This window comes from Fusarium oxysporum, chromosome IV (assembly GCF_013085055.1).
Source record: "Fusarium oxysporum Fo47 chromosome IV, complete sequence".
Classification (NCBI taxonomy): domain Eukaryota; kingdom Fungi; phylum Ascomycota; class Sordariomycetes; order Hypocreales; family Nectriaceae; genus Fusarium; species Fusarium oxysporum.
In genome coordinates, this window is record NC_072843.1 from 653,304 (window position 1) to 679,132 (window position 25,829).

The following is a 25,829-nucleotide window of genomic DNA, read 5'->3' on the forward strand; positions in this document are numbered from 1 at the left end:
CCTAGCCGTTGCAACATTTAACGGCCGTTTTTATAGGAAACAACGGTTTCTTTAAGCGGAATCTCAGCCGTTATCATAAGATCTTCACTTAAGATTATGAAATATGATCAGTCTAGTCCACCTTCAGAGCTTCCCTTCAGGCCCATTGAAAGAGTACCCAATAAACCCTGGGCTGCTATAGCCAGGGGACCAGATCGATGATTCTGCACTTCTTCCGCGAAACTTATACGGCTCTTGTGCCAATGAAACCAGTTCTCGGCTCTAGCTCCTTCATCAGCACGGAATATATCTACACTCACGTCAACTACACTTGAATCGGTAGCATCTCGCCAAAACACAGTTGCGCCGCATCCACCGCAGAAGTGACGAACTGCCCCCTGCGAAGATTGATACGATTTCAGAGCACCCGTCGGTAAGCTCTCAAAGTCCAATGCAACCTCTGATCCTGAGCCATCTGTAGAAGGGATGAATATGTTGGCTCGGGGGATAAAGGCCCAGGTCTGTATTTCGAAACCAGATGCTCGACGACAAGATTCACAGATGCAGGTTCCAGCGAGATATTTGTCTCCCTTGATCCACCACTTCTCGTCTGATGGGTTTGACGTGATAGACTCATCAGTAGAACAGTAAGGATACGTTAGGTCAGGGTATGCGCGATGCGGTAGATAGCTCGCCTCGTTTGGGCGTGTGATGCGAAGATGTATAGCTTCACACGCACAGAGTGCATCGAGATGCATCGATTTTGGTGTAAATGATCCCGAATGTGAGCGGTTGGAGGGATTCTGCTGTGCCTCAAGAGGAAGCCATATCGAAGCGCCTCCATCGATGGCATCATCAACTTTTTGATGCGCCGTATAACTCACTCTCGCGCTTGAATCACCGCTTTTTGTGATAACACCTGTAGCCACTCCCCACCTCAACTCGCCGTCTTGATCTTTGTGTGATTGATATACATGGCAGCCACATATCGAGCAGAAATACCGACATGAGCCGTCGACTCCTCTAAAGACACTCAATCCCTCAAAAGATCTCGGTTTTTCGGTCGGAAGATAGGACGTGAAAAGCAAGCCAGTCGAATAACGGCAGACATTGCAGTGACAGAGAGGAAGACCAAAGGCCATTTCGGTCTCCGAAGTCTCTCCCGCATGCCGAGAAACACTCCCGCAAAGACACGTTATCCAATGCATCGTTACAAAAGTCTAAGATTTTAGTCAACAAAAAGAAGAGCACATGATAGTGCTTATGGCTTAAACATGTGCCAAAGTGTATTGATGACGACACCGGAGAACCCCAGATTCTACAGACGCTGAATAATGTGAATTATCTGCGCCGATATAGGAGCTTAGCACGATCCGAACAAGGAAATAAAACAAAAAACACTTGAATTTCTTCGTTTCTATATGTAATTAGTTGTTTGCGAAGAGGCCTTTCTCGGGCTCGTACATATATCGATCAAGCTCCATTGAGATGCGTACATCCGCTCGGGGCCCCGCACCGGCATTTGATTCGGGATGGTAACGATATGAACGAGATCGGATAAAGGAACAACCGTTATTGGACTAAATGTATATAAGTCTCAACGACTTCTCAAAATGCCAAGTCTGTATCTTTAATATCATCCTTTCCATTGGCCTCACAAAGATTCAATTGGCTTGAACATCATGGCTAGCACCAAGGACTTGCAAATCGCCATCATGGGCGCCGGCATGGGCGGACTAGGAGCTGCCCTAGCTCTAGCCAAACGAGGTTTCAAGCACATTGATGTTTATGAGACTGCCAGTAGCCTTGGTTTTGTAGGAGCTGGTATTCAAATGGCTCCAAACATGGGGAGAATCCTTGATAGGTTAGGGTGCTGGGATGATATTGAGAAGGAAGCTACTTGTGTAGCGGGTAGCAGTATTCGACGTAAGTCTACATATCCCAGGACTTTGGAGCATATACTGACGTTTTACAGAGGGGGCAACTAATGTTGAGCTGGCTCATGTTGATATGCCCGATATCAAGGGAAAATACGGCTTCTCGCACCTCTGTGGCCATCGAGCTTCCTTAGCTGGTCATCTATACGAAGCTTGCAAGAAAGAGAGCGCCATTACCTTTCAATTCGCAACGAGCTTGGTCGAAGTTGAGAGCTTCGCTCCTAAAGTTACCTTCAAGCTCCAGCCCAGAGATGGGGAGGTATTCACCCGTGAAGCTGATATCCTTCTCGGCGCAGACGGCATCAAGAGTGTGACTCGATCTCAGCTCCTCCAACAAGTCAACGCCACGCCTGAAGAGGCCGAAACCGGTCAAGCTGCTTATCGTATCATGCTCAAGCGAGAAGATATGGCTCATGATCCTGAATTACTGGCTCTCATTGATAGCGACAAGGTTGTGAGATGGGTGGGGGAGAAGCGACACATCATCGCATACTCAATCGCCAATAAGTCCATTTACAACCTTTCAACTGTCCAGCCAGATGACAACTTTGCATCCGCTCCTTCTATCACATACACAACCAAGGGATCTAAGAAAGTTATGTTGGAAGTGTTTGAGACATTCTGTCCTCTTGTACAGAAGATGCTCAACCTGGTCCCTGAAGGAGAAGTCTGCGAGTGGCGACTAAGGATGTACAAGCCATTGCCTACATGGACTCAAGGATCAGTAGCATTGTTAGGAGACGCTTGTCATCCAACGCTCCCCCATCTTAGCCAAGGAGCTGCAATGGCTATTGAGGACGGTTCAACAATCGCCGAGGTTCTGTCCCTTGCCCCCGACACTCAGCCCGAGACTATTGCCAAGTGCTTGAAGGTGTATGAGCAATCTCGAAAGGAATGGACCTCGAATCTGGTCGAAATGGCATATCTGTCTGGTCGAACACTGCATCTGGGCGAAGGAAAAGCAAAGGAGGAGAGAGATAGGATGTTCAAGGAGCACAAGACGAGTGGTTCGGTTCCTGATAAGTGGACATCGCCGGATGTACAAAAGATGATTTACACAAATGATTGTGTCGCAAAGATTAGGTCCGAGTTTGAGACAGCCTTTGCCGCAGCATAGTATCATATCAGTTATGGCTTGGCATTCACACCTAGGGACAAATATACGTATTGAGACTGAATATTATGAAATTATAAGTCGTACTTTATCGAGGAAACAAAGAAACACATAACATAGAATCAGAGCTCTGTAGTCAAATGATCCCCAACGCCGTGAAACAGGAAACCATTTCCATTTGCTGATGCGCCACGCTGCGCTTCCGATCCCTCCATTTGTCTGCATGTCCGCTATCGGCGGTGGTATCGAGTCGCAGTGAATCGGCATTTAGAAGAGGCAGTCCAAACAGCAGCAGCACGCCAGACCAGCGAGAAGGCCAGTCATGATACCGCCACCAGCACCACCGCCTCCTCTCTGATCATCTTGGGGATAGTAGCCCTGAGGGGGAGGCTGTCCGTAGGGGCCTTGTTGAGGAGGATAGGGACCCTGACCAGCGGGAAAGGGACCTTGTTGCTGGTTGTAGTAGCCCATCTGAGGAGGACCTTGTTGATAGTAGCCTTGCTGCTGGCCGCCCTGTTGGAATTGACCTTGCTGCTGGCCGTATGGGTCTTGTTGATAGCCGCCGTATGTAGGCTGAGGGGCACCTGGGGGAGGGCCGTAGGCGGGAGGTTCTTCTTGCTTAAAAGCCATGGTGTGATTGTTTGCGACAGAAAAGGAGGTAGTGGATTTGGGGTATCGCGCGCAAAGTTTTCGAGATATATGGGCGAAAGAAATAGCGATCGCCAAGACAATTAATGAAGAAGTGAAGATGTGAATGGAAGAGTGAAAGAGAGAAAGTGGATGTGAAGGAATACAAAAGGAAAAAGACAACGGCCTCGGATAGTGAGGAGAAGTGCCCAAAGCCACTCGTAGTAGATTGGTTTTTGGCGTTGGTGCCAAAGTCAGTCTCAAGCTCCCTCCCTCCTCTTCTCCCCGGTCCCCGTATCCTCTCACATGGCCTCAGCGCGCTTCCGAGCGCCACAGAGACCGCGTTGCTCCATTACGTGGATCGGATTGGACTCTCTTTCAGCTGCGCCACGCTTGGCTCGAGCGCCTGTCCCTTGGCGTTCTTGACATGGAAGTTCATCTCATCTTCCAACAAGGAAACCCTTTCAAGGATATTTACCGAGTCACAGATTTGTGTCAGGTTTATAACACATGTCGAATAATCGTTTTGGCTCTTATCAAATCATTTTATACGAGTGAGTATTTGCTTCAAATGCGGCTCTGAAACAAACCCCGAATTCAACTTGTTGCACGAGTTCAGCTGCGCCACACATCCCTCTTCCGTGTTCGAATCCTCTCATGCCGCTTTTCCGTTTAACCAGTGGCAATCTCCATGATGATTCAATTCAAATTCTGTCGATGGCATGATCCCACGTAACAAAACTATCGGGCCTCAGGTTGAGATCCCTCAGAGTAACGTAACCGAATTACACCGTTAATCATCAATTCATGCTTTCGACGACCGGATCGGATAAAGTTGGCCCTGTGGCTAGTGCACATCATGTGATTCGACCATCCATCGCCTCGAGCAGCTGTGGCTTGACTTCTGCCCCACCACTGCTCAAACCGCCGCACCACGAAAAAGTGAATAAATTCAACTATCACTAAAACCCCACGATCACGAAGTGACGCCTGGACGAGCCACGACGACGCATCCCTACGGCACCGCGAGACCTACACAGAATCCCCGAACAAATCGCACGGATACGCTCGATTCAAAATGGCTGCCGCCGTAGCGAACCAGCCCAAGTGAGTTGCTCTGCTCTCCTTGACTGGGGTGTTATATCGATATCCTCTGACTAACCCCACCATTTAAAAACAGGCACGACTGGGCCGACGACGACGATATCGAGGAGACCTCCACCGATCTCCCCGAGCCTCAGACCATCTCCAACAAGGATGGAACAAAGACCATCATCACATTCCGTTACGATGACGACGGCCGAAAGGTCAAGACCACCCGCCGAATTCGCTTCACCACCCACACCGAGACCGTAAACCCCCGCGTCGCCGACCGAAAAACCTGGCCCAAGTTCGGCCTCAGCGCAAAGGATCCTCCCGGCCCTGCCCCCGACACCACCTCCGTCGGCGAGAACATCATCTTCCGACCAAGCGTCAACTGGCGAAAGGCCGAGAAGGATGAGTCTGCCGACGCCAACGCCCAGTCCATGAAGGACAAGCTCAAGGACAAGCAGGTCAAGTGCCGTATCTGCAACGGTCAGCATTTCACTGCCAGGTGTCCTTACAAGGATACCATGGCGCCTATCGGAGAGACCGGCGCTGCGGACGTTGCTGCTGGTATGGGAGACGAGCCCTCTGCTGCTGGTGCGGGCGCTGCTGGTGCCAAGAAGGGTTCATATGTTCCTCCCGCTCTGCGTGGAGACAGGGGAGCTGGCGAGAGAATGGGATCCAAGTTCGGCGAGAGGGACGACTTTGCTACACTGCGTGTCACCAACGTAAGTGCCGTCATGCCGCCCCTCTACATATTCATACTAACAACATCCAGGTCTCCGAGATGGCAGAGGAGCAAGAGCTGCGCGACATGTTCGAGCGCTTCGGCCGCGTCACCCGAGTATTCCTTGCCAAGGACCGGGAAACCGGTATGGCCAAGGGCTTTGCGTTCATCAGCTTCGCGGATCGGGGCGATGCCGTCAAGGCTTGTGCGAAGATGGACGGATTTGGTTTCAAGCATCTCATTCTGCGGGTGGAGTTTGCCAAGAAGGCTCAGTAAGGCTGATGATGTTTCAATCTTGTCATGGGTTAGTTGTCACGCACGGTAATTGCATCGATCGGTTGCGGGGATTTTTCAAAAGATATTTTTTCAACCTCATGAATTTCATGGCCCTTAGGATATGGGGTCTGGAGTGGGACAAAAGTGAACTTTGGTCTTTTTGTGATATGAGGTATGATGTGAAGATAGGGGAAGACAGCGCAAATCAAGATCTGTTAAATGAGTGGTTTCTGAGACTGGGCAGCATACGCTTAGACGGTAACTTGATAGGGGTTGAGAGGATACAGTGACGAGCCGTCTTTCAGACTGAAGCTTTGACTATTCTTTTCTCATACAAAACAGGTGTCGTTCCTGTGCATATCAGGGTCGTCATTGAATAGATAATTGTAGGTGGGCTATAAACTCACAAATGAGCACGTATGACAATACATCAAATGCTTGCCACGGATTTGGTCTGGCTATCTGTAGCATGATTAGCATAGCAAATGTCTGTTATCTGGTGGAACGGCTTGATCATGCGCGGGGTTCAATATTGCACTGGAGAGTTCAGCTTCATAGTGTTGCTCAGCTCCAGTGATAGCCAAGTCAACCGAGATCCAGCGCCTTCGTATGACATCCGCTCGCTAGGTATACAAGTATTCGTCAAACTCAGGACAACAAGATATAGGATTTGTGATAGAGAATTTGATGTTAAATACTGCTAAGAAAGGGGGTCCTATGGTGATATCTTATGGTAGAAAGAGTACTATTGGTCATTCTTCGTCTCTCTGGTAAGCATCAATGCAAGATCTTGACAAATGAAAGACTACCATAATCTCAGAATATCTGGATATCGATTCATACATTCAGTGGTTTAAACTTTTTAACATACTTGCCTCTCGATTTGGCAGCTCTATTGTGAAGTTGTTTAGTGACAGTAGACCATGAACAGACAAAACATCGGTCAATGCCAAAAGAAAAGTGTTTCCAGATAGTCTATGGCTTCTTTACATATTCTATCTTAGTAATACCGCTGGATAATGCTCAAAATCTGGGTAAAATTCCTCTCCTCCGCTGAGAGATGAAGGAGAGGCCTTAGACTGGTGGAATGACCAACCATTCTGAGCCCGTGATTTTCAGGATGAAGAAAGATTGTTCAATAGAGGATTAGGCTGTGTATTCTATCATAGAAACAAATAGAAAACCAAAGATAAATAAATATCCTCATTCCATATTAACCGGTTGTCAACCCGAGGCTTCTAAGACACGAGGTTAGCTCAGTCGCAAACAAGCAAGGGTCAGACAATGCGGGATATAACTCGTGCATTTACAAGCCAACGGGGCTCTTTCGGGTTTCCCTTATAGGAATTAGAAAAGGCCACGAACATAGTGACGATTGGTCTTTTTCATCTCAACAGATTTGACTAGCTTGTAGAGCAAGGGTCGTGTAGTTCGAGACCCTGAATATTTCGTGACTAGGGCGGATATTCCATGCTTGTTTGACAGATATTCCCGATTCAGAATGAAGGTCTTGTGATCAGTCTAGAAAACATGAAGAACATCTCAATTCATTTGTAAAGTTCCGATGGACAGGCACCTATTTATTACGCATCGAGTCCGTAACGAGGGTGTTTTAACGTGAGTGTTGGAGAACCATCTCCTCAGCGTCTCTCCTGTGCAAGCCAAAACCGAGTAGAGGGAGCGTTTATATAACAAGAATAACCAAATCACTTTGCCTTCAGGGACAGTCCTAGAAAGAGCCCTTGCACTAAGAAAATGGTTCAACTGAGAAAAGTTCAGCTCCGGGATAATAGTTTTTTGCTCTGAACTTTATCATATAAGAGCTTACAGTTCAACTCCGCCGTTCGCATCACTTAGGCATACTCTGGCTTGAGGAGAAGCCATCACCTCTCTGACAGTTTTCTGCGAGGAAACATGCTCATCGTGTTGTGTTTGTTCCCTGTTCTTGTATCCTAGTCTCGCCATGCTTCTTGAATCTCCCTTTGCTTAGGTGTTTTTGTCCATGAAAAAGCACCTAAATAAACTACCGCTTTAACCCCTTGCAATAGCTGTAATAGTAAGACCCTAGAAACAGTTCTAATTTTCCATTTTGTTGGGAGAAATTGTCTGGGATGTTTTGTCGTTTTTTACTTCAGCCAGATTTGCATGTGATTGTACCCCACGCTTAGACTGATAAAAGACCAGGGTTTATTGACTATCCGAGTGAAAGAAATGAGGGTTCTACGGAGAAAAGCCACGCACCAGATCGTCCACTTTCAGAGTGAGAGCTCAGAAGAGGTAGAGCAACTCGCTTCCGATGCCCCCACCCCGTTGTGGGGTTTCTCGCCGTGGTACCTATCGGGAGGCGTCCTCCATCACGGAGCCGGACACCGGTTAGAGTCCATGAGGGAGCGGCATGGCAAACGGGTAGAATCGGTGGAAAGAGTCTTTACCCTAGGGTTTACTAAACCGCTTGGAGTAGACAGAAATCATTGATTGGTTCGTTCTGGCAGTAAAGTTATAGACAATTGCTGATTTAAGTAATAACATTCTTTGTTGCCGTGGTTCTCAAGATGCTGTAACCAAAGAAATAAAGCACGCGACTCAACGAGTGGGGGAAGATGATGGAAGCTCAGAGTCCCCGCCGTACCGTCACTTTCGGCCATGCTACCGTAGCCCCGCGCACACTTGATGGAAGTAGCCCGGTAATCACAGTGGGTTTAGCGCTCTTGTCGCGGTGCAAATGCAAAATGGACGCCCCCATTCAAGCCTCAATGCACTGTAGAGAGGCAAGACCGTGACTGGCCCTGTTAATTGCACATGTTCGTTTGAACGGGACGGAAGGTGCAGCTGGCCTGGTTTCACGAACTGGACACTTCCCAACAACTTCTCGTCGAATTCGTCATTCTCTCTTTTCTCGTCATCATTTCTTCCACTTGCACATGAATTACTGTTCCGTCAAACGGGCTCAAACAGCATCTTCTCATACGCCGCTTTCAGACCACGCACCAATCAGTAGCTTCATGCATGTTGCTCTCATTCTCCAACACTCACTGGAAATCGACGCTCAATCCCCTGCTAAATCGCTCCTCTCTTTGACTTATGGAGCCGCAGCTCCAGACCCAGACCCAGAGCTAGACCAGGAACTAGCTTTAAACCAGGGCTTAAACAGCCGGTCCAGCGATTGATTGCTCTGAACCAGGTGACCCCGTCCCTAACGTCTAAGCCAGCGGAGCCCTGACGTCGTTTCAAACTCCCGCCGCAACCCTCCCAACAGCCGACTATTAACTTCTTCCATTCCGGTCTCTCTCATCTTTCTTTCAATTTCAACCTTCGCTCTTTTTCTCCTCTTGGCATTCAACTTGCCAGTTCGTCGCCGTCTTTCTTGGATACCACTTGTCGCCATCGTACCACGCTCTCTCTGCTGAATCATCGCCAGTCATGAGTACTGCCGCCGATCTGCCTGCCACTGGCCCTGGGCTTCGGCAACGGCAATCTGGGGTTGATCCTCCTGCCCAGCAGGACAAGCCTCAAGCAGAACAAGGGCATAGTCGCCAGTCATCTGATGTGCCTGTCCCATCTGATAAGTCTAGTAAGACGTATGGTCGAACCCCAGACGGCACAGGTATGTACATTCCATTAAGGTTGTGGTGGTGGTGTGTTGCGTCGGGGCGTCTTCGGCTGACTATCACATGTAGTCTTTATCGTACCCACAACCCATGATATGGTTTCTCAGCTTTTGGATCCTCGACAACCCAAGAACCTTTCTGATGCAATTGTCTTGACAATTTTGGGTCTTCACATCTTGGCTGCTTATTTCCTGCCATCTAGCTCAAAACGTATTGTTTTCGCTGCTGTCTTCCTGTTCTGGCGAGCTTGTTACAACATCGGCATTGGTGTACTCCTCCAGATTCAGTCAAATCACCGACGTCTTGTCACTTGGGCTCGGCGCTGGAAGCTCTTCGAGAATCCTTCAACAGGCAAAAACCCGCGACCATGGCTCTACAAGCTACTAAAGAATGAGCTCGAGACAAAGATCCCGGAGGACTATGAATTTGAGAAGGCCCCCATTGAGTACAACACTTGGTTGGTCTTCCGAAGGGTTGTTGATTTGATCCTCATGTGTGATTTCGTGTCGTACTGCCTGTTCGCCATCGTCTGTGGCCACACTCCTGAAGGAGAGAATCCTTTGATTGGTTTCTCCCGCTGGGCCGTTGGCATCGCCCTAATCGGCTTCAATCTCTGGGTGAAACTCGACGCCCACCGTGTTGTGAAAGACTTTGCCTGGTATTGGGGAGACTTCTTCTATCTCATCGATCAAGACTTGACCTTTGACGGTGTCTTCGAAATGGCTCCTCACCCCATGTACTCGATCGGATATGCTGGTTACTATGGTATTTCCATGATGGCTGCTAGCTATGAGGTTCTCTTCATCTCGATCCTCGCTCACTTGGCCCAATTCGCCTTCCTCGTGATTGTCGAGAATCCTCATATTGAGAAAACCTACAACCCTCCTCCTCCTCGCAAGCGAACCGTCTCCGGGGGTCAAAGTGATGCCATACCCACTGATATGAAATCGCTTGAAGGTGCATTCGACCAGCAGACGCTTACGCCCGCCCAAAAAGACGAGCCCGCTCCTGTCCACAATCTCGTTGGTTTAAGCAATCTTGACTTGTTCCGCGTCCCTGACTTCGCCGTCATTCTTATGCCGTTCTATGTAGCCGTCCTCACTCTTGTGACACCTTCAACTGCCGTATGGCAGGCGGCTTTCGTGTTTCACGCTCTAGCCTGGCGTGTTTGGTATCATCTTGGCCTAGGTCTTATTCTCGACCAACAGTCTAAGAACAAGATGTGGACGCGCCATTTCCTTAAATTTGGCGAGAGTGCCGGTGAAGCCTGGCGCCAATGGAAGGGCCTCCACCACATCAGCATGATCATGTGTAACACTGCATTTGTTGCCGCTTGCTGGAAGATGTACTCGCCTCCTGAAGACTGGGCCTATGGCCTGGTCCTGCTCAAGCATGTTCTTGGCGCTAGTCTCGTTGCCCTTCAGTTGTGGACCGCATTCAGTGTCTATGATTCTCTGGGCGAGTTTGGCTGGTTCTGCGGCGATTTCTTCTTTGATCAACAGGCTAAATTGACTTACAAGTCTATTTACCGGTTCCTGAACAACCCTGATCGGTTCTTCGGAACGGCTGCTGTGTGGGGTGCCGCACTCATTACGTGGAGTCGATCCATTTTCCTTATGGCCCTGTTCACCCAGATCTTGACTGTCTACTACATCTCGTACATTGAGCGACCCCACATGCAAAAGATCTATGGTCGCAGTCTACGTCAAGAAGCAGGTCTTACCAAGTTCATCAAGAAATCATTGCCTCCTCCCGTCAAGGGATGGCAAGAGAGTGTCGACAAGGTGTTAGATGACACCAGCCAATTCGTTGAGGACTTTATCGATACCGCTCGGCCTAAATTCGCAGCAGGTGTTAAGACCATCGTGCGAGATACTTCGGCTCTTTTCAACATGGCTCCCGCACGACTCACCATTACCAGAATTGCTCCTGATCTAGAAGGCCGTGATCCCAAGTTCTACTCTCTTTCCGTACAGGGTACTCCTGTTAACAATGCACCTATCGTCGAGAAGTACACTGGAAAGGAGAGCTTGACGGGCCGGTTCCCTAAGCCTGTTAAGACCATGGCTTTTGAATATGGAGCGCCTCTCCGGGTCAAGTGGAGAGCACCTGCTAACCACAGTAAGAAAGATTGGATTGGTCTTTACATGGTTACCGATAACCGTTCGAGGGAAACGACTGAGGTATCTTCTTTGGGACGATGGGCACCTACTAACGCTGGCTCTTATGATGCCTTGACTGCCGATGTTAGCATTGTGGTCGAAGAACACCCCGTGACCTCAACTGAGATCACAGAAACCGATCTGGTCGAAGGCGAAGTTGTGTTTGAAGGTGACAAGTTGTGGTGGACGCAAGGTGTCTTCGAATTCAGATACCATCACAACGGACACCATCATGCCATGGCGATTTCAGAACCTTTCGAGATTCGAATCAGCAAGTTTGATGAAGAGGATGTCGATCTTGGTGCCAAGGGCTTGTACGAGCAAGCGGTCGAGGCCGCACTTCTTCCAGTTGTCCAAAACTGCCTGGACCGTGATCCAGATATTGCACCCAACCAGCCTGAGGAGCCTTTCGGCGGCCATGTCGAGCGCGATACAAAATATGCCAAGAGGATTGTCTACGCCATTCGAGAAATGTTTGGCATTGAGTTTGCACCACCCGTCGTAGCCGCGGATGGAAGCGTTCGTAAACTTGCTTGGAGAATATGTAACGCTAAGGAAGTTTTGGTATGTACAACATCAACTACGAGGTTGCTCAAAGCTAACAGTTCATTAGGCTCCATACAGCATGTCATTATCAAGAGGAACTACGACGCCTGCAATCCAGGACTTTCCGTCAGAAAAGGCCTAGTTGAGAAAAGAAAATGTTTGGAGATGTTAAGTGACAGATGTTTTCGTGGAGATAGTATGGGGTGAGGTGTTGGTTGGAGTGCTTTTGAGATACCAAAAATGAAGCAAGAGGGTACCGAAAATAAACAAATGGATATTGTAACTTGTAGAGCATCCCGATAATGCCTTGATGGTGATGGGTTCATGAAATTGCTATTCCTGACCCCATGAAAAGGCCAGTGCAGGCACGTATCCTTCGTCCAAGCATGCCGAGGGGAGCAAAACTTCAGACCATGACAAAGGATACCAAAATATATTCATCAAAAAGCCCCCTAAGCTTATGATAATTTGCCTAAGTAATTTCATCCTTTAGGATCGAGGCCCTAAGTTTTAGTCTATTACCTCCCCTAAGCATGATACGATTTATAAAAACAATCATCCAATACATCAAAGTATTGCCGAACATGCAGCCAACTGAAACTGTTTCTGAAACAATTCGCTTCCCGCGGATTGACGTTGGAAGCTGAACTCTAAATCCAAGCTTTTAGCGGCAACACTAGATCCATCTGGTGATACTTGCATGCAATACGAAGTCATCACAGTGTCACCCCGATCTGCACGGCGACGGTAGTGTATTCCTTCAGAGCCTTAGGATCAATCTCACTTCTGCATCTTCACCTCCATTTTGTTCTCTTTGCAGAATTGCTATCTTTTGCCTGAATCTCTTCTTTGATCGGCATTGTTGTTTCACCCACGCTCTCACCCCTGGCTGATAGCTTGCGGCTAGTGCGGTGAAGCTGCGTCAGCTCCAACTTCGTCATAATCTTCAACTTTACCATAACACTGTCCGTCGACTGGAGACAATGAAGTTCTTCGGTCGTCAGAAACCCTCAAAGAACCCCTTTCGGGATAATAGCACAACACTTCTCGTCTCAACACTCCTTCTCGCCGCGCCTATTACTGTGTTTTTACTCCATTGCGTATATCAGACTTACTATCGCAGAGGCGCGCACTGGAGTCACAACCATGACATTCTTGAATTAAGCACTCACCACGAGCCGGACGTGTTGTTGTATGTTGCGTCTTACAGTGGACTTGTCACAACATTGAATCTGTCGGTTGCTGAGTATCGGGATACGCCTGTGAAACTTGAAACATTGTCCACAACAGATGGGTGTGCTGGAAGCCCTTCATGGCTTACACTCGACTGGTATAACGGAGTGCTGTATTGCACTGACGAAGGAATAAAAGATGGGAAGCATGGGTCGTTGGCATCCTTCGCAACGCATGAGAACGGTACTTTGACGCCTCTAGCGAAGACTTCTACAGTTCTTGGTCCTGTCAGTGCGGTCATGTACGGCGAGTGGGATTACGGGCTGGCAGTAGCCCATTAGTATGTATCCCCCTCAAACCTTAAATTTCAGCACCAAATAAACGGCTGACGCTTTTCAAGTGGAGGTTCGGCATTTACAACTTGGGACATTCAAGATCCGGCAAACCTCACATCACTCAATGTCCAACAGTTCAGCATTCCCGAGCCTGGTCCGGACCCCTCAAGACAGGAGGCATCCCATCCCCATGCTGCAGTCGTTGATCCGAGCAAACGATTTGTTCTGGTACCTGACCTGGGAGCAGATCTGATTCACATATACGGCGTTGGTTTCGGAGATCTGGGTCTGTCCAAGCTTGATCCATTGGTCGTTGCCCCAGGTAGCGGGCCTCGACATATTGCCTTTGTAGTCAAGGAGACCAAGACATTCATGTACCTTGTCACCGAGCTGGCCAATACCATTATCGGCTATGAAGTCGTGTATGGTGGCGAGTTTATCAGGTTCAAGGAAATGTGGAACAGTGGTATCCATGGAGAAGGCAAAGACGTGCCGCAAGGCGCTGCAGCTGCTGAGATTGTGGTATCTGTAAGTCTGTTCACAACCTTTGAGCAGCGTTCATTCTAACTTTTGAACAAAGCCGGACAGAGAATTCCTGATCATCTCGTCTCGTAATGAAAGCACTCTCCAAGTTCCAGACTTTGACACCAGTAACGGCACTATACCATCTGATCCTTTAGTCAGTTTCAAAATTGACTCAGAAACCGGGCATCTCACTCTCCAACAAGACATTCCATGTGGAGGCAGATTTCCTCGTCACTTCTCTATCAACAAGGCGGGAACGTTGATTGCAGTGGCTCTTCAAAGTGATAGCCGTGTCGTCATCATTGAGAGGGATGCCAAAACTGGAATCATGGGTGATTTCATCGCCTATGCAGAGCTAGAAGGCGAAGTTACAGCCGTGATCTTCTACGAGTGACCATGAGCTTCGCCCTTTGAAGAAAGATGCCTCACAGCTTCTTTGTTTCCGTCCGGCGTCATAATGTGCATCCGTCTCTCGGTGTCTCTCGTCCGTGCAACCGACTTTACTGAGAACGAGAGCTTCATGACGTATGACCATCCGTCCCAAGTACCTGAAACTTATGGGTATCGTCTTGAATTCGCAGGACTTGCTCATATGCAGATAATACCAGTCTTGAATGCCTTGATTTGTAGTTTCGGGTTGACGGCTGCCAGATCCGAAGAAGCTGTGGGTTGCAGAATCATGGACACTTTATGGATGCCCATTATTCACTTGATTGGTGTTGGGCTGCCACAACTGCTCGATCGTGTTGTTGTGACGCAGGGGATGATGTGAAGCACACTACATTAGCGTGTAGGTTGTTGTGTCTTTCATGCAGCGACCTCGGAGAACATGAGAGACTGTCAGTCCATCAGACCTCGACTACAAGACTGTTGCTCTCGCGCGGGTGCAATCCTTGCCGCAGTAGTATCGGGCATTGAATCTCCCGGATGCCCGAAAAGGGAATCGAGGGGACTGTGGGTTTGGAGATCAGGTCGCAGCCTGGTAGCAAGGCTCAAGGTGATGGCCAGGGTGTTGAAGACCCTGAAGATGTTGTCGATGTGGGTAGCGGCACGGGTTCTTGGCAACTCGATCTTCTAAATGGTTGAGCAGCTCGCTATAAAGCTTACTAGGCAGGCCTGATGTACGTTTAGAATTATCAGTATCATCTATTTGAGTTCTGACAGGAAACGTGTCTTCTAACGTGAAGACATCGTCTACCCGAGAGTCTGGATATATTCAAGCCGTGACCCGAACCGATGGGTTTCTGTCTGTGCCGTGCCTTCGTCTGGAGTCTCTGGACATGGTAGATTAACGCGAGTGTTAATTAGCCGGAAGATCCATCAAACAACCTTGCCAGCAGTTTTCCGTAAGCGGACAAAACGTGCCACACCTTTTAAGCTTCCCCGCAGGTTGACAGGCGTCTCGAGACGGGCACTCCAGACCGGAGCAGGCTAAAACCGAACCCCAGGTTGGTCACGGGCTGAGATTTGGATTGGACTGGGCTGCGAGGCTCCAACGGAAGAGCACTCCTATTCGGGCCGTTACATGGATCGGGCGCATGAGCGCTTGTCATGATGGATGAGGTCGAGCGACAGTGCGTCTGGGCAAGGCAATGGTCTAATGTAAATAAGTAAGTCAGTGTAAGCATTAGGAAAGCTGAGACCAGATTTCGATTTCAAAGCCACGTTTATTGGAAACAAAGGTGTGTGTGCCATAATATATCGGATGAGCCGGAGATCGGTATTTGAAATATTATTCTATATCAAAATCGCCAAGTGAGGAAGTGGAATTCCAAGTAAGCATCAAGTCCGTTTGGGGTTGAAAGATTTGCAGACCCCATGGTCATGAGCGAGAGGTCCGGGTGCCATCCGAGACAGTCAATCACTTGCTATTGAAGGTCTTTCTCCTCTCGTGGCGATTCTAACCCCGCTGGGGTCTAGAACCATTCATTACCTCGACGGTGACGGTACGGTTGTCTGTCATATCGTGGTAGAGATGCATCATTCGGGGCTCATTATGCCACCATTTGGAGGAGACGTATCTATAAGATGGCATACTCGGCAATAAGAGGATCGTATTATGTCAAATAGCAACGGTAAAGAGAAGACTGCAATGTGATCACATCGTTAAACTCAAGGATGAAGCATGATATTGTTGTGTTTTAGTTCCAGGTGCATTTCAAGCAATGAAGTGAAAGATCTGGGATGCTTATTAGCTTCTCCCATGTGTTCCTTCCTTATTACTCTTGATATTGCTGCAAGGGCAGTACGGCAAGCACAACATGGGACGACATTTCCGCTCTTTCCCCAAAGCTTCACGCACAGTATGTACCTGAAATCCACATACAAAGCAACAACACATTTAACCTACATCTCCATCATGGAACACTTACCAACTTTGGACAACAAAAATTGTGTCAACAACTCCAATCTCAGGCAAGAAATTGAACCTCATCCTCCAGAAATCGCTTCTCCACACGCAAACGGTCTTGCTGCAAGGATTCCCACCAATCCCCCTCAAGAGCCGCCCACCTCCATCTCAACCTTATCCCTGTCATGGCGGTTTAAACGAGAACAACTGGCTTGAGCCACCCAATCCTCTGGGGAACAACATGGAGTTGATGCTTGCGAACGCTTCAGGAAGGCCAGGACAACGTGACGGGCAATTCTGTTCTCACAGTGCACCACAGAGCAGAGTAGCTACTATGGACTTCTCCAGACTCTCTGTTGCTGACGCCCTGAGACCCCAGATTTGGAAGCGAATCGCCTTCGTACCAAGAAACAAAACGTACGCCACCACCACTTTAAGCAAAACTGCCCCCCGAGACAAGTCATTTCGGATTTTGCTCGACATATCATGCCATACTTAATATCAACTTCTCAGGTACCTCGACCGCGGAACCAAGTACATACATGTTGACCGGGTCTATCCTTTGTTGGATACTCTCTTCGGCCGACTCTGTTGGGTCAATAAATGACCCATCCCATCTCTCCAGAAGTCCCCCAGGTTGACTCTCTACCTTTCTTACTTAGTCTCTCCCGCCGTTTCTCCACCACCCTCTTCCGAGTTCCACCGCCCGCCGACCCAGGGTCCGGGGTTAAGTCCAAGTGCAGCTGCAGAACAACGGGGGCTCGGAGACCCTTGTCCTGGCTCTTCCCCCATACATAACCATTTACTCCTCCATTTCGGCTGCAGGAAAGGACGCCTCTTTCAACGTTCAGTGTCTCGAGAACAGTTCGGTGTTCTTATTGTGAGACTGACGTTCTTCAATTGTCTGTTGGAACGCCCAAACCGCGAATCGTTTCTCAAGGAAACCAGTCGCTCTTCACCAGCTCAAGTTCAACACAGCTTTGAAACGTGAGCTTTCGTCGCATCGTCTGATGCTCATCTCACCATTCCCGACCATCGGCCTTGCTACATAATGCTGTTTTGCTGAAAGGACATTTCGAGTCGTGCGTATCATTGTTTTGTCCACGCCGCTACACCAACTCAACTAGAACTTATTCTCGAGGCCGTTCCTCGATACCGTTTCATTTTTGACGCCAATCTATCATCATGTCCGCATCATCGACAGGCGAATCCCTCCATTCAATCTCTCTCAACGCAGCGCGACCATTCACGGTACCTGCACGCGACAGCTTTTCTCTCGAACTTCCGATATCTTCACTTACAGCAATGTCGGCTGACGCCTCGCTCAAGTCCCCTGTCAGCTACAAAAACCAGCGGACGCCCAGTTTCAGTCGGGAGGGCATATTAAGCGCATCTCAAAAATCTCGACATCTTTCGCAGTCATCTGACAACAGACCTGACAGCATGTCCAATGGCGCGCAAAAGGTCTCAAGCGATGAAGGCTCGAACCCGCTCAAAAGGAGGAATACCGAAACGGGTGTCGATTACCCCCGCCGCAGGGCCACTATTGCTGTGCGTCACTACACCATTTTTATTTTGTTAATTGATTCCATTTCCGCTTTTGTATACTGACTCCCACTAGTGCGAGGTTTGCCGCTCAAGGAAATCCCGTTGCGATGGCACAAAGCCAAAGTGCAAGCTCTGTACAGAGCTTGGTGCTGAATGCATCTACCGAGAGCCAGGCATTAAGCTTGATGCTGGTGACAAGCTGATCTTGGAGCGTCTCAACCGCATTGAAAATCTCCTTCAGATGAATATGGTGAACACAACAGCAAATGGACTAAACCTAACTGACAATTCGCCTGGGATGAGCAATGGCACGGGGCTTGATGGAGACAACATGATGCTGTCGGCCAATGCTGCCTCTTTTGGCTCTATCCCCAATGGTGGGTTTGGGACTTGGTCCGCCCAACCGACCGGAACCAATATCTCTACCATGCCTAAAGTCCACACTAATGCCACTATGCATTTACTACAATGGCCTTTGATCCGAGATTTAGTCTCGCGACCATGCGATCCTCAGATTCTACTACAACTGGAAATGGCACGAGAACCACTCCACACTCTGACCAAAACTCCTTGTGTAGACTTGTCAAATACCCAGGCTTACATCGAGGCTTATTTTGAGAGAGTTAATATTTGGTATGCTTGCGTCAACCCATATACCTGGAGGAGTCAATACCGCACAGCCTTGTCCAACGGTTTCAGAGAGGGGCCGGAGAGTTGCATCGTACTTCTTGTTCTTGCCCTGGGTCAGGCAAGCTTGCATGGCAGCATTTCGAGAATCTTGCCGCATGAAGACCCCCCCGGACTGCAATACTTTACAGCAGCATGGTCGCTGCTTCCAGGATTGATGACTGCCAACAGTGTAGTGGCGGCACAATGTCATCTCCTTGCTGCTGCTTATCACTTTTACCTGGTCCGCCCTATGGAGGCATGGAATCTGCTTTGCACGACAAGCACGAAGCTACAGCTGCTACTTATGGCCCCAAGCCGTATCCCAAGCCACCAGCGAGAGCTCGTGGAGCGAATCTACTGGAATGCACTACTCTTTGAGAGTGATCTTCTCGCGGAACTCGACCTGCCTCATTCAGGGGTTGTCCAATTCGAGGAAAACGTTGGCTTGCCCTGTGGATTTGAAGGTGATGAATCGGAGCAAGTCGGTCGAGATGAGCTTTGGTACTTCCTTGCGGAAATTGCTCTACGTCGGCTGTTGAATAGAGTGAGCCAACTCATCTATTCTAAGGACTCGATTGCATCAACAACAAGCCTGGATCCGGTGGTGGCAGAGCTTGACTACCAATTGAGCCAATGGTATGAAAGTTTACCACTACCACTGCAATTTCCTTTCACTCGAAATGCGCTGCAAGATCCGGTTCAAACTGTCCTTCGACTTCGATTCTTTGCCTGTCGCACCATTATATATCGGCCATACATTCTAGCAGTGCTAGACAATGAGCAAGCAGTATTGGATCCTGCTGTGCGGGAGAACTGCCACAAGTGCTTGGAGGCTTCCATTCGACAACTGGAACATATCCATGAACAGTGAGTTTCCACTTCCAGGATGAGCCTAGTTCATAGCTAACATGGATTCAGTCATGCCGGTCATATGCCATACATCTGGCAAGGTGCTCTGTCGATAGTCTCCCAAACGCTGCTCATCATGGGTGCCAGCATGTCGCCGTCACTGCTCAGCATTCTGCTAACCTTGGTGCCTCACCGTGAGGCGCTGGACCAAATGATCAATGATGTTGTGATAGAGGTTGAACGATATGCAACCCTAGCCCCTAGCTTGAGTCTATCCTCGGAAATCCTCAAGGAGGCAGAGGTGAGAAGACGCGCGTTCCTCGGTACTCCGTAGGTGCCGGTCGATCTGTGTCAGATTGATAGATGGCACTCAAAACGAAATCACAAAGCTACTTCGTCATCAGCTCTGACGTACTTTATGCTTTTACTTCTACTTCAGACTGCGGCGTTATTCAATAGTAGCGCCGCCCCTTACTCCCATACGACTAAGATACGCCCTATGGGTGCAATTGCTACCCCAAGAAACTTGGTGGGCTGAATTGTCGCCCCGAGAAGATAATTCTGGGGTGATATCCTGGGGTGCAGTGTCGGGGAATATGACTTTATTGGTTGGATGTTGAGCCCAGCACGGTTCTGCGGGCCGCGTGGCCGGGTTTTCCCAATACACTGGCTTTCAAGGGTACTTCAACGATCTTACTATCAGGATCTCTGATTGATGTAATGTAGATCATGCATAAGCTAGTTGCCAGTGCTAGCTGGAGGTTCCCTGGGGGAATTGGCGTACAGATTTCTCAGCTCTGATTAACCATCAAAGAACATGATGACGTCTCTTATGATAGCATCTATACCCATTTGTTTAATTGTACAATATTAAGAACATGAAGATAAGCAAGAAATATTATGGCAGTCAACCTAAGACATTGATTTGTCTACGAAGGGTTGTTCTCACACCTCAGTATCAATGACGTTTGCAGTGATGGAGTCCAATGCTCGCCGGACCCTTCATGCAGAACGGAGAAGTAGAATGCAGTGAATTGTGTCTACACATATGACAGACATGATGTAATAGACATCTTACTTGCGTAGAAGTGCATGAATGAGATGGTGACACCGGGGACCTAACATAAGACTCCTACGTAGTAGACACATGCTCGCAAGGATAACGATGCTAACTATAAGGGGTTGTAAAAGACCCTGCAGATTGCTAAGGAAGTCAAAATCACAAGAGAACAAAGGCCATTGGGAGATCGGCAGGAACGCCGTCATATCCCGAAATGGCCGCTCCGTTCCGAGGAGGCCCGTTATGGCTGCCCGGACCGGGCCGAGTTCGATGACCCACATGAAGAAATCGCCGGTATGATGAAGGCCGGAAGCGTATTGTGTGAACCCCACGCGGAAACGGAAGATGGTTTTAAAGTCATAGAGTTCTCGGGTGAGGTTTTAGGATTGAGTTGATTGATGATGTTAGTGGGGGCCAGTGAGTTGTTGCTAGCTTATTGCTAAACTCATGATGTTCTGTCTTGGGCTGTCTGGGGATGAAGGTCAGATCTTGCCACAGTGATGTTATTTCTCTGGTGAGTATCAAAAACAGGCAATGATAGATATTTCTTGCATAAGATGTACGGATACAGCACTTGCATTTCTTGAACAAAAGCTCAATGGACAATGAATATCTGGGGTTCATGTGCTCTACTCGTGTAATGTAATGTCTCAGTTAGCTCAGCCACGTGACATCACACCGACAGAAACTGATCATCCACAGTCTCATATTTTCTTGCTTTGGATACCAGCCACCCACGACGTGATCGTTGGACAAGACTATTCTTACCCGTCAAAACTCGTATGATTCCAGCTCGTACGGTGTTATGCTGTGCAAGCACATATGACTTTATAACGCAGGCTCTACTCTATGAACTCAACATCAGTCGTTACGGGGTCTAAGAGCAAAGGGACAGGGCCTGGTCTACAATAACCCAACCAAACCCAACCCCCCTGGCCATTTCAAAACCCACCCACGCGGGGGAGGGGCACTTTGATTCGTTTCTAGATGCCTAATGCGTTAGGTGATGTGAGGTAACTGGCCATTAAACCACGCCCAAACTTGGTCTGCCGCGTTATCCTGTGGAAGCATAGCAAGCTACCTTGAGGAGAGTGCAGACGCTGAGGAACGTTTCTCAAGGTCTGCATATGGAGATTGTCTGTGTCACTCTCCTCTTTTCCTCTCCGACTTTTTGATATTCCGTTCATCTTCTCTACTATTTTTACTTTTTCCTTGGTTCCTGTACTAGTTCGTTGAGGCCCATCCAAGAGACAGCGTCGTCTCGCGGCCCAACTTGTAAGGCACCAGAAGGAGAACCACACACATCCAATCCTTTTCCATTCTCTACCTCTCGCCCCAACTTCCGACTCGACTCGACCTCGACGTGACGCTGCAAGCTGCGGTTGCCATGCATGATCAGCCCCCAGACTCCAATCATCTTTGGGGGGTGCAATTGCTCACGCAGCGTGGACTTCGTTGAGTGGCTCGACCGCTCGTCATCACGACTCCTTTGGCCCTTGCCCGTTGCATTCCGACATATAAACTAGTCCGGCCTAGGACACCAACTCTCACTGTCCAGCGCGCGCTGAGCTGCGCTGTTGCTGTGCTGTGCCGTGTCCCCCCTCTGGGTCCTGCAGGAGTCCATCCCACTCAGCAAAAATGAGGCTAGGATACGATCGAGACGTCGCTGATGGAGAGGCCCGACTTCCACTCGTGCGTCGCAGGCCCCTCCGCCCTGAATCTCACGATTGGTACGGCCCCAGTGACGTCGTGCCCTATAACCAGTACCCAATGCCCCATCGGACACGAATCGACGAACTACAAAGGCCCAACGGAAGGACACCCAGGGGATATTCCAGGAGTATGAGTCTCGATGCATACCCGCCTACAATGCCCATGCCGCCAGCACACTTGATGCGTGCCTCAACAGATGTCTACAAGAAACGCCCTCAGTTCTCGGTATATGAAGCAGGCGAAGACGATGAGGATGATGAACGCTGGCCGGCTATGAAACCACGGGGTAGACACCCGGAGCCCGCGAGGCCCCGGCAGGTGGTCCGAAGACGGAGAGAACCTACGCCCGAGTCGACACCGCCGATAGATAGTGAAAGCGAGAGTGAAAGCGAGAGTGAAAGCGAGAGCGAGGAGGAGAGCGATGATCAAAACCAGATAGAGGTTGTGGTGGAAGAACCAGAGGACAAACATAGACGCCATCATCGTCGACACCGTCGATCACCCAGCCCAGACGATTATCTCAGCTCACCAGATGAAAGGAGAACACCACGGAGGCGGAATAGAATACCATCGCCATCGACCTCCGACGAAAGAGAAATAAGATATCGACAGGCTTCTTCTGAAAGAGGCTCACCGGACCGCAGACCTGCTCTGAGACGAGAGGTTAGCGATACACCTAGATACAGTCTTCCCACAAGATTTAACAGTGTCCTCGGTGCTTCTCGGCCGCCTGTAGCTTCTAGAAGGTAAGCTATTTATAATTGCTTCTTATCTCCAATACTAATTAAGAATCAGAACTGCCAAGGTGGCTGAGTCTCGTGAATTAGTCCGTGAGGGCCGTCCCCGGAGACTACCTATAGCTACAATTGAAACTGTTGAAGTCTCCAGGGAGTCTTCACGACGTCCCCCAAGTATAGCCCGCAGCGGCTTTGATTCATCCAGAAATTCATCCCCAGACCGGCCACGTCTGATGTGAGTGGCGTCAATCACGTTGTGGCAATCAATTGCTAACAATCATACCACAGTCGTGACTGCAAGGGCTGTTTAGATGAAGTCCCCGTATCCAAATGCCCCAAACTTGATTGCGGCCATCGCATGTGCCACAGCTGTCTGAAGAGGCGGTTCAAGCAATCAATGACGGAAGCTGAACATATGCCGCCAACATGCTGCACCGATGCCCACATTGGTCTGGAGCATGTTGACAAGCTTTTTGATTCTACGTTCAAAAGAATATGGAACAAGAAGTTTGTCGAGTACTCCCTCAGGAACAGGCTCTATTGTCCCTCTCGACGATGCGGTGAATGGATTCGACCAGCTGATATTTACCGCGATCGCGAGACGGGACGCAAAGCTGCTCGTTGTGATCGGTGCAACACTAAAGTTTGTGTCGCCTGTAATGGCAGGTGGCACTTTGCGAGCAAGTGTCCTAGGGACGAAGAGACGGCGATGTTTCTTGAGTATGTCAGAGCTGAAGGGCAGAAGAGATGCTATAGATGCGGTGCTTCAGCTCAGCTCCGAGAGGGTGATAATCATGCCTTATGGTGAGTGTTCCTTCGTACTTAGATACGGATTCTTCTAACATATACAGTCGATGTGGTGCCGAATTTTGCGTCGTGTGTGGAGAGAAGCCCAAGAGATGCGAATGTCCATGGTTCGACCCTGATGCTCCCGAATCCGATCACGAGCAAGAGGTTACACATCGAGGCGAGATTCAGGTCTTTCGTGAAGATAGCACTGAAGAAGAATCTCGTGTTGCTAGACGACCACGAAAAGCTAAACCTACACGACCCCCGATCTATGATGAAGAAGCTATCATGCGTCAACAACAGGAGGAGCGTGACGATGAGTTGGTTCGCAGGTCTCATTATCATGGCAAAGACTACGAATACGATATTGGAGGTGCTCCAGAAGTACCTAGGTCTAGCGATCCTTACTCAGGCGATAGTCCTCGCCGTGTAGGTCGCAGAGTCGTCGGTGGTGCTCCTCCATCACCAAGCCGAGCAGACTTCGAAAGAGGCACCCCCAGGAGTGGAGGATACTACGCCGGCCGCATGGACAGACGCCATGCCGAAGACCGTTACGCTCCAGACTCTCCGGGCATGCGACCACCACCAATGGGAATGCCACCTCCCGTCATAGAGGAAGGATACCGCGGAGGTGTAGGACCTCTGATCGTGGAGCGTGATCCAAATACTTACGACGACGACGATTCGTACTACAGCCACAGCTCGCGCAGTCGAAAGGGTACGCGACGCAGCGAGAATCGAAAGTCTTCCGAGCTCGCCGGTCTCGGTCCACGGACCCCGGGACTGAACCGGATCGACGTCTGGCGGACGTTTGTTGAGCCCGGTGATCCCGAGGGAGAGATAGCCGCTGCAGCTGCCGTGACTGCATGAAACTTAAACGATAACGAATTTCATATACAATTTTTATCTCGAGCAAGATTGATAGATTGTCTTTCTTGTACGATAGTCTTTCTTTTTTTTTTGGTCTAGGGTTTAATTTTGGTGGGGAGTCTTGTCGCATGGATTGTTACGCAAAGGCCAACAGAACTCTCTAGACGCATGACATGTCATGTCATGGCATGGTATGGTGTGGTATGATGATGGTAGGAGCATAAGCATAAGCGTGAGTGTGAGCATCGGGTCGGACAACGATAAGAAGGATAATGCTTGATGTCATCTAGCCCTTGATATTTCTTCATAAATTATGCATTCTTCTCCCAAAATACGGAGGTCGCGGTCAAAAGTTTTATCTTACGCTGAAATCGCTAGTGCCGACCCAAGTGGGATAGTACTTCTAAATTGGTCAATTTTGCACCTAATTACCCCTGCCTTCCTTGTACTTATTTCCTCCCTCTAGCTTAATGATTTTTCTAATGTGATAAGGGATTCGTTTAATCCACGCCTAGATCTAGGCCTGCGGCATCGCCAACCAAGCTGTCTCCCACCTGCGAATAGCTTCACTTTTACTTTAAGGTGCACCTTTTTTCATCGTTTCCCTCTTTAAATATAGCCAGGCTGCTTCAATTGTATTCAAATCAGGGCTATTTCTACACCAAAGAAGTCGCTACACGCCGGCGAGGTCAAAAACCCATTGCTGTGCGTGGTGGTTATATGCCGGGTCTCTCTTCTTCACACGCCTATGCAAAAGGAAGCAATTTTAGGATAAGAATCTTCTGCTAATATCGCCACCAGTTAATACCTCCCTTTCCTTCCTTTCTTATGAGTTTCTTTGCTAAGCCCGCCGGCAAAGATCAGCACAGGTCTTTTCCCTTCCAAAGCGATCTCGCTGTACCTTACTGATAACAAGCTCTTTGTTTTACTCCGTTGCCTTTGCCGGCCGCCCTGATCGAGGACGATCTCTAAGATATTCATCTTTGAGAATTAGTGGTCTGGCATTAGGGTCAAACCCGTTCTCGATCGCACGAGCATATATTCGATCAACCTGACGGATCGAAAGTCCTGAGATTTCTGCTACTTCAGGAGAAGTCTTACCGCTGCAAGGTGCCTTAAGAGATACAACAAGAGCCCGAGTCGCGATAT

The 25,829-nt window shown here is 49.0% G+C and overlaps 8 protein-coding genes across 8 annotated transcripts; 6 read left to right on the plus strand and 2 right to left on the minus strand.

The window, feature by feature from the left end:
- Positions 1–107: 107 nt before the first annotated feature.
- FOBCDRAFT_259238 (Mss4-like protein) lies at positions 108–1,198 on the minus strand (the record flags this gene model as incomplete). Its single annotated transcript, XM_031180012.3, has 1 exon — positions 108–1,198. Exon 1 carries the CDS (start codon positions 1,185–1,187, stop codon positions 108–110), a length of 1,080 nt encoding a protein of 359 aa, XP_031045899.3. The 5' UTR covers positions 1,188–1,198.
- Positions 1,199–1,522: 324 nt separating this feature from the next.
- FOBCDRAFT_158443 (uncharacterized protein) lies at positions 1,523–3,128 on the plus strand. Its single transcript, XM_031180011.3, has 2 exons — positions 1,523–1,905; positions 1,955–3,128. The coding sequence occupies exons 1-2, from the start codon at positions 1,662–1,664 to the stop codon at positions 3,031–3,033; spliced, it is 1,323 nt and encodes a 440-aa protein (XP_031045898.2). The 5' UTR covers positions 1,523–1,661; the 3' UTR covers positions 3,034–3,128.
- FOBCDRAFT_219892 (uncharacterized protein) lies at positions 3,084–3,928 on the minus strand. The gene has a single exon (XM_054704119.2). It carries the CDS (start codon positions 3,658–3,660, stop codon positions 3,298–3,300), a length of 363 nt encoding a protein of 120 aa, XP_054560094.1. The 5' UTR covers positions 3,661–3,928; the 3' UTR covers positions 3,084–3,297.
- Positions 3,929–4,627: 699 nt separating this feature from the next.
- FOBCDRAFT_27022 (eukaryotic translation initiation factor 3 subunit G-domain-containing protein) lies at positions 4,628–6,160 on the plus strand. Its single transcript, XM_031180009.3, has 3 exons — positions 4,628–4,764; positions 4,838–5,471; positions 5,522–6,160. Exons 1-3 carry the CDS (start codon positions 4,736–4,738, stop codon positions 5,744–5,746), a joined length of 888 nt encoding a protein of 295 aa, XP_031045896.1. The 5' UTR covers positions 4,628–4,735; the 3' UTR covers positions 5,747–6,160.
- Positions 6,161–9,166: 3,006 nt separating this feature from the next.
- On the plus strand, positions 9,167–12,204 carry FOBCDRAFT_199704 (phospholipid methyltransferase-domain-containing protein; the record flags this gene model as incomplete). The annotated part of the gene is made up of 3 exons (XM_031180006.2): positions 9,167–9,350; positions 9,424–12,080; positions 12,130–12,204. 3 exons carry the CDS (start codon positions 9,167–9,169, stop codon positions 12,202–12,204), a joined length of 2,916 nt encoding a protein of 971 aa, XP_031045893.1.
- Positions 12,205–12,866: 662 nt separating this feature from the next.
- FOBCDRAFT_27039 (Lactonase, 7-bladed beta-propeller-domain-containing protein) lies at positions 12,867–14,707 on the plus strand. The gene is made up of 3 exons (XM_031180005.3): positions 12,867–13,575; positions 13,636–14,098; positions 14,151–14,707. The coding sequence occupies exons 1-3, from the start codon at positions 13,046–13,048 to the stop codon at positions 14,487–14,489; spliced, it is 1,332 nt and encodes a 443-aa protein (XP_031045892.2). The 5' UTR covers positions 12,867–13,045; the 3' UTR covers positions 14,490–14,707.
- A 2,923-nt stretch (positions 14,708–17,630) lies between these two features.
- On the plus strand, positions 17,631–19,845 carry FOBCDRAFT_272141 (uncharacterized protein; the record flags this gene model as incomplete). The annotated part of the gene is made up of 3 exons (XM_031180003.2): positions 17,631–17,996; positions 18,067–19,529; positions 19,581–19,845. The coding sequence occupies 3 exons, from the start codon at positions 17,631–17,633 to the stop codon at positions 19,843–19,845; spliced, it is 2,094 nt and encodes a 697-aa protein (XP_031045890.2).
- Positions 19,846–22,099: 2,254 nt separating this feature from the next.
- On the plus strand, positions 22,100–25,119 carry FOBCDRAFT_27087 (uncharacterized protein). The gene is made up of 4 exons (XM_031179998.3): positions 22,100–23,030; positions 23,080–23,256; positions 23,310–23,825; positions 23,873–25,119. The coding sequence occupies exons 1-4, from the start codon at positions 22,210–22,212 to the stop codon at positions 24,678–24,680; spliced, it is 2,322 nt and encodes a 773-aa protein (XP_031045885.2). The 5' UTR covers positions 22,100–22,209; the 3' UTR covers positions 24,681–25,119.
- The last annotated feature ends 710 nt before the right edge of the window (positions 25,120–25,829 follow it).